At 32.4% G+C, this 19371-nt stretch overlaps 1 protein-coding gene across 15 annotated transcripts in view; it reads left to right on the top strand.

Annotated features, from left to right (window-relative positions):
• The window catches only part of LOC132744518 (EF-hand calcium-binding domain-containing protein 7-like), a 44733-nt gene that overhangs the window by 5504 nt on the left and 19858 nt on the right, over nucleotides 1-19371 (top strand). Inside the window, exons 6-14 of one of the 15 annotated variants that reach the window (XM_060733247.1) lie at nucleotides 292-345; nucleotides 3459-3567; nucleotides 4181-4714; nucleotides 5854-5919; nucleotides 9107-9364; nucleotides 12089-12130; nucleotides 14071-14286; nucleotides 15799-15837; nucleotides 17077-17139. In XM_060733247.1, coding sequence (XP_060589230.1) covers nucleotides 292-345; nucleotides 3459-3567; nucleotides 4181-4714; nucleotides 5854-5919; nucleotides 9107-9364; nucleotides 12089-12130; nucleotides 14071-14286; nucleotides 15799-15837; nucleotides 17077-17139 — 1381 coding nt within the window. The remainder of the gene's footprint in view (nucleotides 1-291; nucleotides 346-3458; nucleotides 3568-4180; nucleotides 4715-5853; nucleotides 5920-9106; nucleotides 9365-12088; nucleotides 12131-14070; nucleotides 14287-15798; nucleotides 15838-17076; nucleotides 17140-19371) is intronic. The other 14 variants (XM_060733249.1, XM_060733256.1, XM_060733250.1 and 11 more) reach the window with 14 other exon arrangements.

The raw sequence follows: 19371 nt of genomic DNA, 5'->3' as shown, positions 1-19371 counted from the left end.
AACAAATGTGATATTTGTTTGTCTGAGGTTTGTATCATATTGTTGTTGTTGTTTTTAACTTTTGAATTGAGAAAGTGAATGAAGAATCACACTTTATCATGGAATTTTAAAACAAAACAGCTTTATTTTTATATGAGATACTTTGTGAACTGTATTGAATTCATTGTAAAACAGACAATTATTCTTTATAAGTTTCAAATATAATTACTGATACAGACAGTTTACAAACTTTCACGTTATATGATAAGATAAACCACACTGATCAGGTTTGCATTGTTTTACTATTTTAAGATATATCCCTCTAAAAGACCAGTGATTTGGAGAGATAAGATATTTTATGATCAGGTATTTGCATGGGGACATGTAATAGAGGAATGCAAGCATGATTGTTTATTTCCAACCACATGTGCATTACAGTTTTGTTTTATATAGTTATGAATGTAAATCTTTAAATGGTGTAAGAATGGGCCAGGAGAATTGCTTGTAGTATAATATTATATCAGATTACATTAAGGTTTATATTATGACATTTCCTATTTAGACTGTTAAAAAACGACATTTGCCAATTAACACTATATTGAGAATGCAAAACAATTTCACTTTCTCATTTGGGCCTCTGTGGCTGATTGATTACAATTGGGTCTCTGTGACTATGTGGTTAACATGGGGACCTCTGTTTCTTAGTAGGTAACATGGAAACCTTTGTGTCTTAGTGGTTAAGATAGGGACTTCTGTGGCTAAGTAGTTAATATGGGACATCTGTGTCTTAGTCAGGGGCCTCTGTGAATGGTGACCAATGTGGCGTAAATGTTAAAATGTTATTATTTTTAAAAAATTTGCTGACAAAAAGGGAAATTCTGATAGAATTAATATGACATATTCATGAATTATTATTGTGTTAAATTAAGGCACTGTTTTTGATGTACTCATTCAAGTAACAGTTTTTTGAAATCCTCAAATTACACTACGTTTTAATCCAGTCATGAAAAGTTAATAATTTATTTTCAGAATAGTTGTCAGGGCTTGTCTATTTATAGGCATTTTTGTTTGCTTTTTATGAATTTTATTTTCTTAGATCTTTGGCATGGGTTTCTGGGAATTGTTTTGGCTGTATATCTTATGAAATATATAGTTTATAATGAATGTTAAGACGTTGTTGGAAATCAAATATGAAGGGTTGCATGCTTTCCTGCCATGTAGCAGATGATGCTTCTAAAGAAATGGGCAGTTATATCCCTTGTTGATGATACATTTTGGTGTCAGGGCATGATTGTGTAATGATATTGTCGTTTTTACTTGCATTTGAAACATCTGTAGACACTTGTCACTATTTGATCTACAAATTAATACATGTTTATTGGGAGCACTTTATTTTTGAAGCTGATTGTTCTTTATATGTTGTATTGCAAAGTTTTAGTTCATTCCAGCATGAAATTTACATTGTATATATAAGAAATTTGTTTTGATTACTTAATCATAAAAGTATACAACATTGATATGAAAATACATCTACATTTGTATATTATTATATAACTGTATGGCAGTTTAATGTTCATCATCTTTAAGTATTACTTGTACATACACTGTAGCCTCGATATATCGCTCTCTGTTATAACGCTAATCTCAGTATAGCGCTCATAGACATTGGTTCCCCAAAAAAAAAAAAAAAAATTCATGTAGATCTAGATTTATAGTGCGCCATATCCACTATAATACTTGTTCAATTTGACAGTCAAGTACAATGAACAAATGTAATTGGGACATTTGTGAACGCAAAAGGTGTGAAAAATATGCACAGGTAGGTTAGCCTTTATTCGCTCATTTGTTGTTTTACCTGTCGATCTGTCAGACATAAAATTGTTTCCAAAATCTCAAATTCATATCATAACTGTGACATGCAAACCTCGCAGCATTAACTAACCTACAAAAGCCAAAAATCTATTTAAAATCCTACACTGTATATAGAACGGCCTAGACAGGAAGTAAATGGCGTTTGATTAACTAGGGGACACAACTAAAGCTGAACTGTAATGGCTAGCTGTTTACACTACATTTATGATTTATGTTTTCCTTTCGAAAGTTTTTTGTTTCTTTTAAATATAATAAGTATTATTAGTGAATATAATATATGTTTACATCATTGAATTGTTTTAGAAAAAGATAATGTTGATATTCATTGAACTGTAAGTAAAAATCGTCAGTGTTATATGTATAGGCGGTGGGTGGGGTAATGCGGTAATTTTGCAATGAGGGTGTTGAAACATTGGACCCCAACATGAGCGTTATAATGAGGCTGTAGTGTACTTTATTCTTTATTACAATGACAATTGATCTGTCTTGTAACAGTTACTTTTACCTGTAGGATTCTTTAATTGCTATTTTCATACCGACTTAATTAAATTTACCAACCAGCGACACTATGCTAGTCTGTATGATAGATGATCAAATTAATATCATCATCTTTTAATAGCAGGTCCAGTCATCAAACCTGTCATTCCTGCAAGATTTCAAAATTACTTAAAGTGATATTATGCTCATTTTTGATTGACTGTTAATATTGTGATTGACAAACAGTTGATATTGGAAAATTATTTTGATAAAATATAAATCTGCCATTAATATAAAAAGACAAACCCACTCTTTTTATAAACTGAGTGTTACAGTTGAATTCCGATGGGTATTTACAGAAATTTACTTGGGCCACATTATTTATTTATTATTTAGTTATTTATCATTTATGCAAATTAAATTATGAGATTATAATAAATATGTCAAAGTTAAAACTTATTTTGACTTTCATCTGTTAACTTACTATATACTCTTGGATGGGCATAACATCACTTTAAGAGCATAAATGGGTTAGACATGAAGATGTGTCTTGTGCAAGAATCAGGTCTTTAATTAATAGTTTAACTTGAACATCCAACATCATAATATACTTGTGAATAGATGGTTGTATCCGGTTCATGACTTTGTCATTCAAGTTTGGATTTTGAAATAATTATAAGTAAACATATGGCACATTGAATTGTGTTTGATGCAAAACCAAGGCTTGCAGGTCAAAGGTCAAGGTCATAATTTTAACTTTAAAGAAAAACATGTTTTTGTCCTAAGTATGGCTTATGAGGCATATGTTTGTTCACAAGGACAGGTATTGTTTACAATCAAACAATGAATGAAGAAAATATATGAAAAGTCTATGAATATCTGGATCAACTCTTGTACCATGACATTGATGTAGTTTACCATCACATTTATACTCTAGTTAGTTAGTTTACCAGATTTAGTTAGTTTACTAAGCTGGTAATGTAACCTTGATATAACAACTTACCTTTATCTATGCACAGATTATATAATGAAGGCTATATGGTATGTTTACATTAAGTTTACCACCACATTGTTGTTTTGTTATTTAGTTTACATTAAGTTTACCACCTCATTGTTGTTTTTTTATTTAGTTTACCAACATGATAATGAAGACAACGGAAGATTCAAAGAAGTTTTCTATGAAAGTTATGGAAAAGAAAGAAAGGAAAAAGAGAAGGGCTGAAAAATCGCATAATTCAGGTATGCTAGAGAAATGGTATATTCTTTAATTCTTTATATGTGTAAATGTCAATACTTTATTACAAAATTTATTTTTTGCATGATTAATTTTATCTTTTTATAATATACTTTTATATGTTGTATTATTTGTAGGTCATATAGTTCCATTTTGGGCATTCATTTTATTACACAAAAGTATGTTTTTCATACAAAACTATAAAAGAAGGTGCAGTTATTGAAGCAGTTTTGTGAAGTTTATCGTCAATTTCCTCCTTAAATTTGATAAAACTTCAGTTAAAAAGAAACAAAATAACTTTATCAGTTTTAAGTTATCAATGTTATTTTCATTTAAACATAATTAGATGTTTGCAGCAATGTGAGTTCCAGTTACAAGTTTTAAACTCTGTAAATGTAGTAATACCTTAATAGCGTATTCACTTAAGTAATCAAACTTTTAGTTTGATTCAATGCAGAATGTCTATAAATAAGTTCATTCATTTGCTATTTTCATTGCATTGAAATGTAGCTTTTTCAGATTTATTGATTCTTGATTAAAAAAAAATGAAATGACTGAAACGAAATCAAACTAAAAACCTTATGGTCTATCTAAGTAATGTATTGAAAATTTTTACAGCATCACAACTGGAAAGTTTAAACACCCAAACTAAATCAACACTTGAAAATGAAGAATGTTTAAACCCTGAAAATAATGAAACAAAAATTGATGATAATATTGAAAATGAGTCCAATGAATTAAAGCAGGTTGTAGATCAGTCTGAAACTGGGTTAAAAGGTCAAGAGTCTGAGAGTAAAGGCAAAAGTAGCTTTGGGTCAGTAACATCTTTAAGGTCAAGGAAAGGGGAAAGTTTAACTGGGTCTGTTTCCTCTTTGAGATCTGAATCTAAGAAAAATATATCAGGATCTCAAATCTCAGTTAGAACATTACAAGAGGAAACAAGTGGGTCAAAGGTTGCTTTGAGGTCAGATAATGACCTTGGGTCAAAAGTTTCATTAAGTTCTAGAAAAAGCAACAGAGGTTCACAAATCTCATTAAAACAAGCTGCTGAAGGGTCAAAAGTTTCCGTTGGGTCTGTCAAAAAGGAAGTTATTGGTTCAAAAACATCTTTAATGTCATTTAAAGAAGAGGAAAAGACTGCAAAGGAAAGAGGTATAATCTTGCTTCTGCCAAACATAAATGTGACTCACAGTGCTTACCTTGCATTTCTCTGTCTACTGCCATTTTTCCAGGAAGTTTGACTGCAGAGGTTTGGGTCTTGTATTTACCTCTAATTTAAAATGGTGTTTAAAGGTTATTTAATTTGTCTCAAGCTTAGCTCAAATGTATAAGATCTATATATATCCAGCAGAGTGCATGTTATCTAAACTGAATAAACAAGCAGATTTGAGTGAAATCATGAATGCAATCCTATTGGCTATTTTTGAATATATATAGCAATTTCCCATTTTCTTCCACTCTTTCATCTTGGCATTTACTGCTTTATACTGCTTCTTCTGTATGAAATACACCATTGTCAGCATCATTTTCTGGTAGAAAAAATGTTATTTTCAGTACATATGTATCAAAGTTGGTATAATTAAAAAATTTTGTAACTTTCAAATAAGAGATGATAGTATACAGCATACCCAACTGTCACATCTATATGCTGTATACTGACTCTGTGTTGGTGATTGTGTCGGTCCTTTACCCTCCAGATCATGGCAGTAAGCCATATTGAATTTACCAGAGCACAGTTCAGTCACCACATCATTCCTGGCAGACTGTCAAGCAGTTTACCAGTACTAGTTGCCTTCACTTTCACATGAAACTGATAACTTCTATACATGCCAAGGCAGAGGTACAGTGAAAATGACTGTAGAAAGGATTTAATTTTCATTCACAACAATAGTGACCTGCACGGTCCGGAAATAAAACTGGGGTAGCCTGATTCACAAATGTATAAATGTTGTATATGTCAAGGAGCCTTAGTACAATATATACACAGTCCAACAACCTATTGAACTAACTGGACAAGAAAATTTCAATACATAATCAAAATTTTTTTACATTAGTACTTCCTTACACATGTACATGTATCAAGTTTGTTGGGACAGAGTTACAGGCTTGTCTAAGAAAGGATGCTAAATGAAAAAATTAAAGTATGTTTTGCAGTTTTTTAAAGGACTGTTATAGTAATCAATTTGTACTAAGATGTAGACAACAATGCCAAGGTTACTGTTGAGTGTTTTCATTGATTATTCCTACTAATTATTACAGTTAGGTTATAAATAGGTGTTTCAATATTGTAGAGGCTGACAGGAGTAAAATTGAACATGATACAACATCACTAAAGTCACATGACCTAGATCATGACAGTAAGATTTTGGTTTTGAATGTGTGCTGTGATTTGGATGGGAATTTTATTCCCTTATACAATATAAGATTGATCAATTATTATCGATATTATATTGTACTGTGTAACAGAAGTGTACTAGTTAATGACATTTGTACACTTGGTTGAAGGGTAGTTAGCATCAATGTTAAAACTTGTTTTATTGATGCCTTGGTGAAATTGCTGTAGCAGATAATTGACTGTGAATGTGACTGTGAAAGGAAGCCAAAGCCCAGTGTTGATTGTCCACTTAATGTAAATTGGAGTTATAAAACAAACTTTTGTCATTACCATTAACATGATTGGGTTTTTTTCTTGATGTTTTTTTTCTGTGTATTGACATTTGCTTGATGTTGCTACATAAATGTCACAAGTGTGGTTTTATGTTTATAAATCTATAGACAGCACTGAATTTGACACTTTATCTTTCTTTTGCACTACAGATAAAGAAAGAAAAACTTTCTTTAAAAGGTATAAAGCTATACTTTCCATGCCTTAAATTAACAAAATCATTCTCTAAATTTAAAAAAGTACATTCCCGAAATATCTAAAGGGAAGAAATATGTTTGTTTATTTAATTTGAAAGAGAGAATGGTGCATGCACAAATGTACACATAGCAGTAAATTTCCAACTTAAATAGCAGAATAATAGTTTGTTCTGGAATTTTTGTCTTGTTTGTGAACCATTATTTTGTGTATTAAATAAAAGAGATATTCTTTTTTTTTCAACTCTTTCAACAATCTTCCAAAGGATTATGGAAACAATATTATATTACTGTTTCTAGATTTTCTAAGAATATGACCTTAGCTATAGCTTTATACCAGTTCATTTTATAATGATAAATTGATTACAGAATTGAAACTTAAGAAATATAGCAAATGTTGTTTTTCATTGCAAATTAATGATGAAAAATTCTGGACATGCAGTGTCGATAATCACATACTATACAGTTTATTATTTACACAAGATTTTTAGCTCACCTGAGCATATGCTCAGGGTGAGCTATTAGGATCACTCTTCGTCCGTCGTCTGTCGTCCGTTGACACTTTTCAAACGACATCTCCTCTGAAACCATAAGGCAGATCATAATGAAACTTCACAGGGATGTTCCTTGTGTGAAGCCTTAACAAAGTTGTTCAAAGAATTCCATTCCATGCAGAACTCTGGTTGCCATGGCAACCAAAAGAAAAAACTTTAAACATCTTCTTCTAGAAAACCCAAAGAGCTAGAGCTTAGATATTTGGCATGAAACATCTTCTAGTGAGTGTCTACCAAGTTTGTTCAAATAAAAGCCCTGGGGTCAAAATTGGCCCCGCCCCAGGGGGTCATTGATTTTCCCTATATGCATATAGTAAAAACTTAAAAAAATCTTTTAAAGAACCCAAAGAGCTAGACCTAAGATATTAAGCATGAAACATGTTCTAATGAGTGTCTACCAAGATTGTTCAAATAAAAGCCCTGGGGTCAAAATTGGCCCCGCCCCAGGGGGTCATTGATTTTCCCTATATGCATATAGTAAAAACTTTAAAAAATCTTCTTTTAAAGAACCAAAAGAGCTAGACCTAAGATATTAAGCATGAAACATCTTCTAATAATTGTCTATCAAGATTGTTCAAATAAAAGCCCTGGGGTCAAAATTGGCCCCGCCCCAGGGTAATTGATTTTCCCTATATGCATATAGTAAAAATTTAAAAAAATCTTCTTCTAAAAAACCCAAAGAGCTAGAGCTTAGATATTTGGCATGAAACATGTTCTAATGGATGTCTACCAAGTTTGTTCAAATAAAAGCCCTAGGGTCAAAATTGGCCCAGCCCCAGGGGGTCATTGATTTTCCCTATATGCATATAGTAAAAACTTAAAAAAAATTCTCTTAAAGAACCCAAAGAGCTAGAGCTAAGATATTTAGCATGAAACATCTTCTAATCAGTGTCTACCAAGTTTGTTCAAATAAAAGCTCTGGGGTCAAAATTGGACCGGCCCCAGGGGGTCATTGATTTTCCCTATATGCATATAGTAAAAACTTAAAAAAAACTCTTTTAAAGAACCCAAAGAGCTAGAGCTAAGATATTTAGCATGAAACATGTTCTAATGGGTGTCTACCAAGATTGTTCAAATAAAAGCCCTGGGGTCAAAATTGGCCCCGCCCCAGGGGGTCTTTGATTTTCCCTATATTGCATATAGTAAAAACTTAAAAAAATCTTCTTTTAAAGAACCCAAAGAGCTAGAGCTAAGATATTTAGCATGAAACATCTTCTAATGAGTGTCTACCAAGATTGTTCAAATAAAAGCCCTGGGGTCAAAATTGGCCCCGCCCCAGGGGTCATTGATTTTCCCTATATACATGTAGTAAAAACTTAAAAATCTTCTTTTAAAGAACCCAAAGAGCTAGAGCTAAGATATTTAGCATGACACATCTTCTAATGGGTGTCTTCCAAGTTTGTTCAAATAAAAGCCCTTTGGTTTAAACTGGCCCCGCCCTGGGGGCCTATGTACAGGTGAGCGACCCCAGGGCCATCATGGCCCTCTTGTTAAATTATAGATTACTTATAAAATTAACATTAAAATTTACAAACTTGAATTATCATTACATGGGAAAAAAATGAGCCGTGTCACAACAAAACCAACATTGTGTGTTTGCGACCAGCATGGATCCAGACCAGCCTGTGCATCCACGTAGTCTGATTAGGATCCATGCTGTTCGCTTACCAACTCTATTACAAGTGGAGAAACTGATAGCGAACAGCATAGATCCTGATCAGACTGCGTGGATGCGCAGGCTGGTCTGGATCTATGCTGGTAGCAAACGTACTATCTTGGTTTTGTCGTGACACGGCTCAAATGTTGATTATATTTATTATTTAATCTATTAATATAGATCACATTTAAAGGAACCATGAAATGAATTATTTTACCAGAATTGTAGTCTATGTTCACAAGTTGAAATGTGTCCCAAATATTCCATTTAATTTAAAAATTATGTTCTATTAATATTGATTGAGATTGTTTATAGTTTTTTTTGTTTTTGTTATTTCTTGTTGAGCAATTATTTAAACTTTATTTGACCAGGTTTATTTCCTATTTTTATATTGTTTACAAGACTATAAATAATTGGTCATTTACATATTGAAGTACATTAGAACAAAAGTTATTTACATGTAAATAACTTCAGCACCAGAATCACCAAAGAAAGATAGCCCTAAAGCTTCACCAAGATCCAGATCTGACTCTTTACCTAAAAGTGGTGTAAAGAAGGCAACCCCTAGAGAACAAACAATGAAAGATTCTGGTGCAAAAGAAACACCGAGACGAGAACTGAGTGCGCGGCATGATAAGCCACCTTTACCGGACTCACCTAAAACAAAGGACTCTAGTACTGATAAGGCAAAAGCAAGCAAGCATGAAAAGTTGGAGACACCTAAAACTGGCGGTAATAAGTGTGTGCACTTTGGAATATTTATGCATGAATTTAGCATTAACATGTGGGATAATTTGTTACTAACATTATGCGCAGGATGTTTAATACAATGTACTTTGCTGTTGTTTTTAGCTCACCTGTCACAAAGTGACAGGGTGAGCTTTTGTGATCGCTTTTCGTCCGGCGTCCGTCCGTCCGTCGTCCGTCCGTCGTCCGTCGTCCGTCCGTAAACTTTTACTTTAAATGACATCTCCTCATAAACCACTAAGCCAATTTCATCCAAACTTCACAGGAATGATCCTTTGGTGGTCACCTTTAAAAATTGTTCAAAGAATTTAATTCCATGCAGAACTCTGGTTGCCATGGCAACCGAAAGAAAAAACTTTAAATATCTTCTTTTAAAAAACCATAAGAGCTAGAGCTTAGATATTTGGCATGAAACATCTTCTAGTGAGTGTCTACCAAATTTGTTCAAAATAAAAGCCCTGGGGTCAAAATTGGCCCCGCCCCGGGGGGTCATTGATTTTCCCTATATGCATATAGTAAAAACTTAAAAAAGCTTCTTTTAAATAACCCAAAGAGCTAGAGCTAAGATATTTAGCATGAAACATCTTCTAGTGAGTGTCTACCAAGTTTGTTCAAATAAAAGCCCTGGGGTCAAAATTGGCCCCGCCCCGGGGGGTCATTGATTTTCCTAAATGCATATAGTAAAAACTTAAAAAATCTTCTTTTAAAGAACCCAAAGAACTAGAGCTAAGATATTTAGCATGACACATGTTCTAATGGGTGTCTACCAAGTTTGTTCAAATAAAAGCCCTGAGGTCAAAATTGGCCCCGCCCCGGGGGTCATTGATTTTCCCTATATGCATATAGTAAAAACTTAAAAAATCTTCTTTTAAAGAACTGAAAGAGCTATGGCTAAGATATTGAGCATCAACCATGTTCTAATAGATGTCTACCAAGTTTGTTCAAATAAAAGCCCTGGGGTCAAAATTGGCCCCGCCCCAGGGGGTCATTGATTTTCCCTATATGCATATAGTAAAAACTTAAAAAATCTTCTTTTAAAGAACCAAAAGAGTTAGAGCTAACATATTTAGCATGAAACATGTTCTAATAAGTGTCTACCAAGTTTGTTCAAATAAAAGCCCTGGGGTCAAAATTGGCCCCGCCCCAGGGGGTCATTGATTTTCCCAATATGCATATAGTAAAAACTTAAAAAATCTTCTATTAAAGAACTCAAAGAGCTATGGCTAAGATATTTAGCATGAAACATGTTCTAATGGGTGTCTACCAAGTTTGTTCAAATAAAAGCCCTGGGGTCAAAATTGGCCCCGCCCCGGGGGTCATAGATTTTCCTTATATGTGTATAGCAAAAACTTAAAAAATCTTCTTTGAAAAAATCCAAATAGCTGGAGTTTAGATATTAAGCATGAAACATCTTCTAGTGAGTGTCTACAAAGTTTGTTCAAATAAAAGCCCTGGGCTCAAAATTGGCCCCGCCCCGGGGGTCATTGATTTTCCTTATATGTGTATAGCAAAAACTTAAAAAATCTTCTTTGAAAAAACCCAAATAGCTAGAGTTTAGATATTAAGCATGAAACATCTTCTTGTAAGTGTCTACAAAGTTTGTTCAAATAAAAGCCCTGGGGTCAAAACTGGCCCGGCCCCAGGGGTGTCATTGTTTTTAACTATATGGGTATAGTAAAAACTTGAAAAAAATCTCTTTTAAAAAGGCCAATGAGCTAGAGCTTAGATGTTTAGCATGAAACATCTTATGGGTGTCTACCAAGTTTGTGCAAATAAAAGCCCTTGGGTTAAATTGGCCCTGCAACGTTGGGGGGGGGGGGGGGGGCTATATACAGGTGAGCGACCTCAGGGCCATCATGGCCCTCTTGTTTTGTTAACATATCCCTGTTTTCAGGTCAATATTTTGATTATTTTAGAACAAAAGAACAGTGTTACATCTAAATTCCAGACATTCTGAAATCAAGAAAGTTATAGAATTTGACAATTTCAACCAAATCTCATGTTTTTATATGACAATTATATTTTATATTAATGAAATATTGATTTCCAAATTCCGAACCAGGCAATACTTTCATAAAGTTTTTAAAATTTTAGTCATTCAAATGCAATTTTCACTTTTGAAATCTGGAAATTACATGATGCATGAAGAGAACTAATTATTGTGAGTTCAAGATTGACCCAAAGTGGAGTTTAAAGTTGTAAATTGTTTTTGAAAATTTGTTATATTCCACACAATGTGAAAAATACTAAACTTTGTGGGTAGTACAGAGTGTTTGGATTTCAGAAGTTACACTGTATCACATTCTGTAATATTATTTATTGCAAAGGTTTTAGTAGAGGGTTATAGAATCAAACTCCATAGATAAATTTAGGTACTTATGGCAATTTTTCTGATTCATAACTTAATGTGTTTAATATTTTCCAAATATGATCAGTGGTTAGTTTTAACCCTTAGTCTGCTGGAACCAGTTAGACTTTGTCACCAGTATAGAGGCAGGCCAGTGAGTATGTCACTGCAGTCTGACTAGGCTCCTCTATACTACACAATCTGAAATTCTGTATTATAATATTAAAATTCTTAAATTTGAATGGACTGTGCCAAATACGCAGGTACAGACTTAATAACCATTTCTCTTATCCATTGTTAATTGTTAGCTATACTTTTTGTCCTGGTCAAAGTGTTAAAACAAAGCATTGTTACATTTATAGCTGAGAAGAATCATATATCATTCAAGTTAAACTTACCATTAGGTATATGGATACACGTGTTATAGGTTAGGGTGATGTGGTGGAACTGTTCACTTTCTTTAAACACAGGTTGTTTATATCTTGTCTTCATACATTGAGTTATAAGCAACAACTGCATTACTAAATAATGTAAAAATAAATGTGATCAACTTTGTTTTATTAAAAACACATTTTAAATTTGAATTTCATGTAATTGAATGCAGTGTTATATGCAATATTTTAAGCAATACTTTACATTAAAAAAACTGTTCAGATAATTGTTATAAAATATACTAGTATTATAATAGATATAATAGTATTTTTGTCATGGGAAAGATTCTGTTAATTAAAACAGGTTGTTATTTCATAATGATACATTTTAGTATTGACTGTATTTAATTATCTTTAAAATTTCCCTGCTTGAAATACATAGTGATGGTTCATTTATGCATATGCAAAACACAGACTTTAATTTATCTAACATTAGCCTTGGTGTATTACTTGCAATGGTGTTTTGGAACTTTTCCTGCATGAACTGATTTGCTTTGCTTGTATGGTATATGAAATATGTGCATCAGTGGTAACTGTTCTCTTATTAACTGAGGTTAATTAAAACATAACATTGGAGTGCTGTCTGTAAATTTTAAAGTACATTGTTGCTAGTGTAAATTTGACAAAAAACTAGCATTAAATTGACAAAAACTAGCATTAAAGTGCTGTTGGGTGATTAATTTTTTTTAACATACATGTGAACTCTCCCACTTTAAGCGGGAGACTCCCACTTTCTGCCGCCATATTTTCAAAGATTTTTCTTAAAATAAGGGGAATTTCACAAATTAAAGAATTCTCCCTCTTTTTGATGTCAGAACTTTGTTTATTGCAATTTCTAAAATCTCCCTCTTTTTGAAGAAAAATCTCCCACTTGATCATTAAAAAAAGTTCACATGTATGAATAAAAGCATTTGTTTTAGTTATCATGGTTTGGTAAATGAAGCTTGCAATAAATTCCACAGTAGTCTGGTATATTCCTAGCTGTTGGGACTTACATGGGGCACTGGGAATGTTTTATTTCTATAGGGTTCTTTTTGTTGTTTTTACTGGAAAAATGTTTACTTGAAAACATTTGATGCATAGAATAAAGTTTATGTCATGGTATAATTTTTTCATTTTTTTATTCCTTAGTGTAGAGAACCATATATACACGAAATTTCATCTGTATAAACAATAGTTATATGTTATGAAAAAGCATCTAGAAAAAAAGGATGTTAATATATAGAAGAATAAGAAAGATATATAAGCATGGATTGTGTACTCTATATTATGATGTGTGTTTGTGATTGTTTGCTTTATATTTTATTGGAGGCAGTGTGTTTCTGCAGCTTTTTGCCATCTTGATGCCAAATTTTATTTTACCTACCAAAGCTTTAAAAGAAAAAGAAGAAAATTTCTTTTATTTTAAAATGCATGATGCTTAGAAATTATTTGAGGGGTTTTGGTTAAAGTTCTTTTTTGTTTACTCTTATGTAAGAATGTGATGAAAAATTATTATTTCTTAATTGCATTTTTAGATAGATAATAGATAATTATGTTGAAATAATTATAATTAATTTCTTAATTTGATAATTACTTACTTAATTTTACTCTCTTTTAATGTGTCTACTATGAAAGGTAGGTAATTTGATTTAAACATGGTTGATAAATTGACAATTTAATAATAGGATTGTTAGTATTTTTGTTATATTAATTATTAAAAGAAATATTCATAGAGAAAAATCTTCGTGATTAGTTAATTTTCTAAGACTTTTGGCAAACAATACATGCTTAATGTTGTTTTAATTTGATTACATTTCATATTGTTGCTACATATGTATTATAATGTATATTGATTTTGATAACAATCTATTTAAAACTTACATGTATGTATTGATGTTGTATTTGCAAACAAAATGTCTTATTTGTTGAAGATTCAGCTCGTTCAGTCGGTGAGGAAATTGACTTCGATGATGATTTTGATATTGTAAGCACAGGAAGGCCAACACCAAGGATAGACCTTAATGCTACTGCAGCTAAATCTCCTAAGAAAGAAAGCAAGGAAGAAGCAAAACTTAAAGATGAAGAAAAACCAAAGTCTGATGACAAGAAAGAGAAAGATGTCAAGGAATCTGCGAGAGATGTAAAAGGTAATACAAGTAATAAGTCGGTAGATAGTAATGCACTTTCAAGCACTGCTAAGAGAGACAATGATATTGTGGATGCAAAGTTATCTGAAGGTGACAAACAGGAACAGAACATTAAGGAAGATGGAAAGAAAACAGATGGAAATGAAAAGAAAAAGAACATAGATACTGTCAAAGAGGAAGATCCTGGTGTTTCTAGTAAAGCAGTGAGGACAATTAAGAAAACTGGTGATGTAGAAAACCTTTTGAAATCTAGTAAGCAAAATGGAAATGGTGAGGAAATTTCAAATACCAGAAAAACTAAGAATGAAACATCAAAGTCATCGCCAAGGTCAAATAAAAGTGAAGAAAGTACCAAATTATCTACCTTAGATTTTGTGGATGAAATATTTAAATCTAGACGGAATAGCAGAAGATTGTTAGAAAAAGAATTTGAATCAATTGCTAATGATATGACGGCAGAAGAACAACCAAAGAGGAAATCTGACACTGAGGAGAACCTAAAGGAAAGTAAACCACACAAGAGTTATGAATCTACACCCAAGGTTGCTCCAAGAAAAGACAAGAAAGATGTTAAAACACCTGGAAGAAGTAAGAGCTAAGCTAGAGCTGATGAGCTTTTTGCTTGCCTAGAAAAGAATGTTTTTATTCTGTCCTGGTTTTATACTAAAGAGAATGTACACTTTTTGTTTTATTTGTTCTAATATGTTTCAATATAAAATTAGAGTTTACATAGAAATGTAAATTCTAGTTTTATAACGGAGAAATTATGGACTAAAAAAGAAATGGCTAGAATATTTGTTTCATTTGTGTTTTTAATATCATCATTTTAAAAAAGAAGTTTGGGCATACAAACTTGTCTGATAATATTTTACATTCGGACATTTCATTCATTTTTGTTCAGATTTTCTCCACATGTATACTATACATTAGCCAGCTAATATCTCAGTATTAAATTTTGCAAGTTTTCATTATTAATTAACATGATGTATTTGTTGGGTATGTATTGCAGTTATTAGTTATGTCCCATGTATACACACACTGACTGGGAGTGATTCTCTAAAGTTCATGCTTTTTAATGTACAATCAGCATACTGTTTGTGTCATGTTGACACTTATTTACTATTCACTTTTTTGATTGATGAAATGTTAACATGTTTTACTGTGTTTATATAAAATTCTCATATAAATCAAGAATGGTGTTTAATGCATGGTGTTATTTTTACACAATTTTGAAGTTTTTCCCCATTTCAGTCCTAGCACAATGAACTTTATATATAATTTTTATAGTTCTTTAAACACTTTTGATTTATTAATATTTTTTCAAGTATGTAGATGTAGATATTCTTATCTGATAATATATGTAGTTTAGCTGAGCATGTTGTATTAATTTGTGTTTTTGTTCAGTATTTTATTTTGTGTAACTATAATGTAGCACATAGACAGTAACAATAGTTTATGCTTTACATGTCAGAGATTTGTGTTGCTAAATTATGCATGTTTTTTGGTTTACAGATGAGAATGGTTTAGGCTCTCAGGCATCCATTAGATCAGGTACCCCATATGGATATAAATAATGTACATTTTGAAATGCTGCATTGCTATAAACAGGGCTGCCAATTTTCTCTGAATTCATGAAAAGCTGCAAATAACACCTGCATTAAGTATTACTTAACCCTCATAGTTTACCATGGATGATTAAAAATTAATAAGTTTTATTATTAAATCTATTGCCAAATATCATATAAAGCTGAATTAGATTTTTAAGGTTTGTTGATACGGCTTCATTAAGAACAAACCATGATATCAAAATTTGTTTTTTCCGCTGACCATAACCCTTTATAAAACGAATACAATGTATGTCATAATGCTTGTAAAATTCCAGTGAATTTTGAATAAGATTTGCAGCATTTGGAAATGTATGTTTTGAAAGGTCCGTAGATGGTTTTTCAATTTCCATTCTCTGACCTTTTCTGTATTTGTAGATTAACCTTCACCTTTCACCTTTACAGAGTTCTTGTTGCACAGCATCACTGCATACATTTAATATTTTGTTGCCCTTTCTTTACTTATTTAATTAATATAAAAAGAGACTTCTGACAGTCCAGTATTGTGTTAAAGTTTCTATAAAAAATTTATAATACTGCACAATTCCTTACTTTGAGGGAAAGTTAAACGTTAATCAATAAATTGACATACTACGAAGCCTTAAAATTTTAATAAATTGTATATTCACAAAAAACTACCATATATGTCAATAAAAGCTAATATACACTGTTTTTAATGTCTATAAGTATAATATTATAGACTTTTTTTCAAAGCAGCATGATTAAATTAGGTTTTATTGGTAGAAGTTTATGGGCTGGGATTGACAAATTTATGCACAATTTACCGGTATTTGAATTTTAAGGCATTTGGAGCTCCACACTCCAAGTATCTGTGCAGTAGCCGTGTTATACATATATATAAATGCCAGGATTATTAAATGAAAACAAACATTACAAAGGTGCAATATTATATTTGTGGAAATTTTGTCATTTTTCTTCAGTTGCTAATTTCACATGCTTATCGTATGTTCTCTGAAGTTAAGCATTCAAACTTAATGTCACAAAAAATTGTCTTAATCATTTTAGTTTCAATTTGATTTTAGATATATCTATTTTTCTAAAATGGCCATTAACAGGTTAAAGGTGATTCTTGATTTAGATTATTATATAAATGATGAATTTTTTTGTATTGTTTTATTCTCGAGCTTATTTCATTTGACTGGTCCTATATAATATCATCCTACAGGTGACAAAGAAATCAGTGCACCAGTCCCATCTCCGAGAAAATCTGTGTCCCGCTTGTCCGAAGGTAAACTCACCCACAATGCTTGCTATTTTGGCTAGTTATTTACTGGCTTGCTGCACATTTATATATATATATTCAGAGAGAAAAAACTGTATGTTGTGCTCTTAACAGAATCTTTATTGTGCCAACTAACAATAAACCTAAATTTGTTTGGTCAACAATATGTGTCAGAGTTTTAAGAGATAGGTATTTTAATATTTTGTCCCTGATTTTGGTCTGTTTCATAGCTATTTGTAGGTCAAATTAATCAAGAATGCAAAATTCTCAAAGATTGATAATTATATTCTAAATGAATGTGTGTCTTCATAGGTTATAATTTGAGTGTGGTATCGATGGCTACTAACATTTCTATCAATCTTCTTTTTATGCCACCGCAGCATCTGCGATGCGGTGGCATATAGCGATTCACCTGTGTGTGTGTTTGTTTGTGTGTGTGTGTGTTATATAGATTATATAGTGAACTTAAAAAATCTTCTTGTGAAAAACCACTTGTCCAATTTCAACCAAACTTGGCAGGATTGATCCTTGGGTGAAGGGCTTCCAAAGTTGTTCAAAGAATTTCATTCCATGCAGAAATCTGGTTGCCATGGCAACCAAAAGGAATTATAAGAATAAATTTAAAAAATCTTCTTGTAAAGACCCAAAAGGCCTAGAGCTTAGATATTTTGCATAAGGCATTGTCTGGTAGACCTCTACCAAGATTGTTCAAATTATAACCCTGGGGTCAAAATCGGCCCCGCCCCGGGGGTCATTGATTTTCACTATATGTACATATAGTAAAAACTTAAAATAACTACTTGTAAAGACCCAAAAGGCCTAGAGCTTAGATATTTTGCATAAGGCATTGTCTGGTAGACCTCTACCAAGATTATTCAAATTATAACCCTGGGGTCAAAATCGGCCCCGCCCCGGGGGTCATTGATTTTCACTATATGTACATATAGTAAAAACTTAAAATACCTTCTTGTAAAGACCCAAAAGGCCTAGAGCTTAGATATTTTGCATAAGGCATTGTCTGATAGACCCTTACCAAATTGTTCAAATTATAGCCCTGGGTCAAAATCGGCCCGCCCCGGGGATCATTGATTTTCACTATATGTACATATAGTAAAAACTTAAAATACCTTCTTGTAAAGACCCAAAAGGCCTAGAGCTTAGATATTTTGCATAAGGCATTGTCTGGTAGACCTCTACTCAGATTGTTCAAATTATAGCCCTGGGGTCAAAATCCGCCCTGCCCCGGGGGTCATTGGTTTTCCTTATATGTATATTGTAAAAACTTTATAGTAAAAAAATTTCTTCTAGCAAATGCTAGAGGTTAGATATTTTGCATGAAACATTGTGAAGTGAACTTCTAGCAAGATTGTTCAAATTATAGCCCTGGGGTCAAAATTGCCCCTACCCCGGGGTCATTGATTTTCAATATATACATATAGTAAAAAATAAAAAAATCTTATTGTCTGAAGGTACAAGGCTTAGAGCTTGAATATTTGTTAAATGATATCATCTATAGGTACTCAACCAAAGTTGTTCAAATTTTGCCTCTTGTGTCAAAATTAGCCCCGCCCCATGGGCCATAGGTTTTCCTTATAATTATGTATATAGTAAAAACTTAAAAAATCATCTTCTCTAAATTTACAAAGGCTAGAGTTAAGATATTTTGCATGAAACGTTATGTAGTGAACCTTTAGCAAGATTGTACACATTATAGCCCTGGGGTCAAAATTGGCCCCACCCCCAGGAGTCATTGATTTTCACTATGTACATATAGTAAAAAAAAAAAGAAATATTTTTGTCTGAAGGTACAAGGCATAGAGCTTTGATGTTTGCTCTATAATATATGGGTTCTCTACTAAAGTTGTTTTAATTATGCCCCTAGTGTTAAAATTGGCCCTGCCCAGGGGCAGTGATTCTCATTATGTTCACATAGTAAAAACAGAAAATAAAACAAATCTTTTCTGAATAGGAGAAAGCTACAGCTTAGATATTTGACTTGAAATGTTGTTTGGTGGACCTGTATCAAGATTGTTTTGAATTAAACCCTTGGGTCCAAAATTTTGCCTTGCCCAAGGGGACAGTGACCTACTTTCTTGTCCTTTGATGTACAGCAATGAAATTTTGACCATGTGCACAGTTTTAGTTGTAAAATTGAACTTTGATATCAGGTGAACTAGATTTTGATGATGTGACCTACTTTCTTGTCCTTTGATGTACAGCTACGAAATTTGAACCATG

The sequence above is a fragment of the Ruditapes philippinarum genome, unplaced genomic scaffold (genome assembly GCF_026571515.1).
Source record: "Ruditapes philippinarum isolate M1 unplaced genomic scaffold, ASM2657151v2 ctg2054_1_1_1_1, whole genome shotgun sequence".
NCBI lineage: Eukaryota > Metazoa > Mollusca > Bivalvia > Venerida > Veneridae > Ruditapes > Ruditapes philippinarum.
The sequence above is the reverse complement of the archived record's forward strand: the minus strand, read 5'-3'. Positions and strand labels throughout refer to the sequence as shown.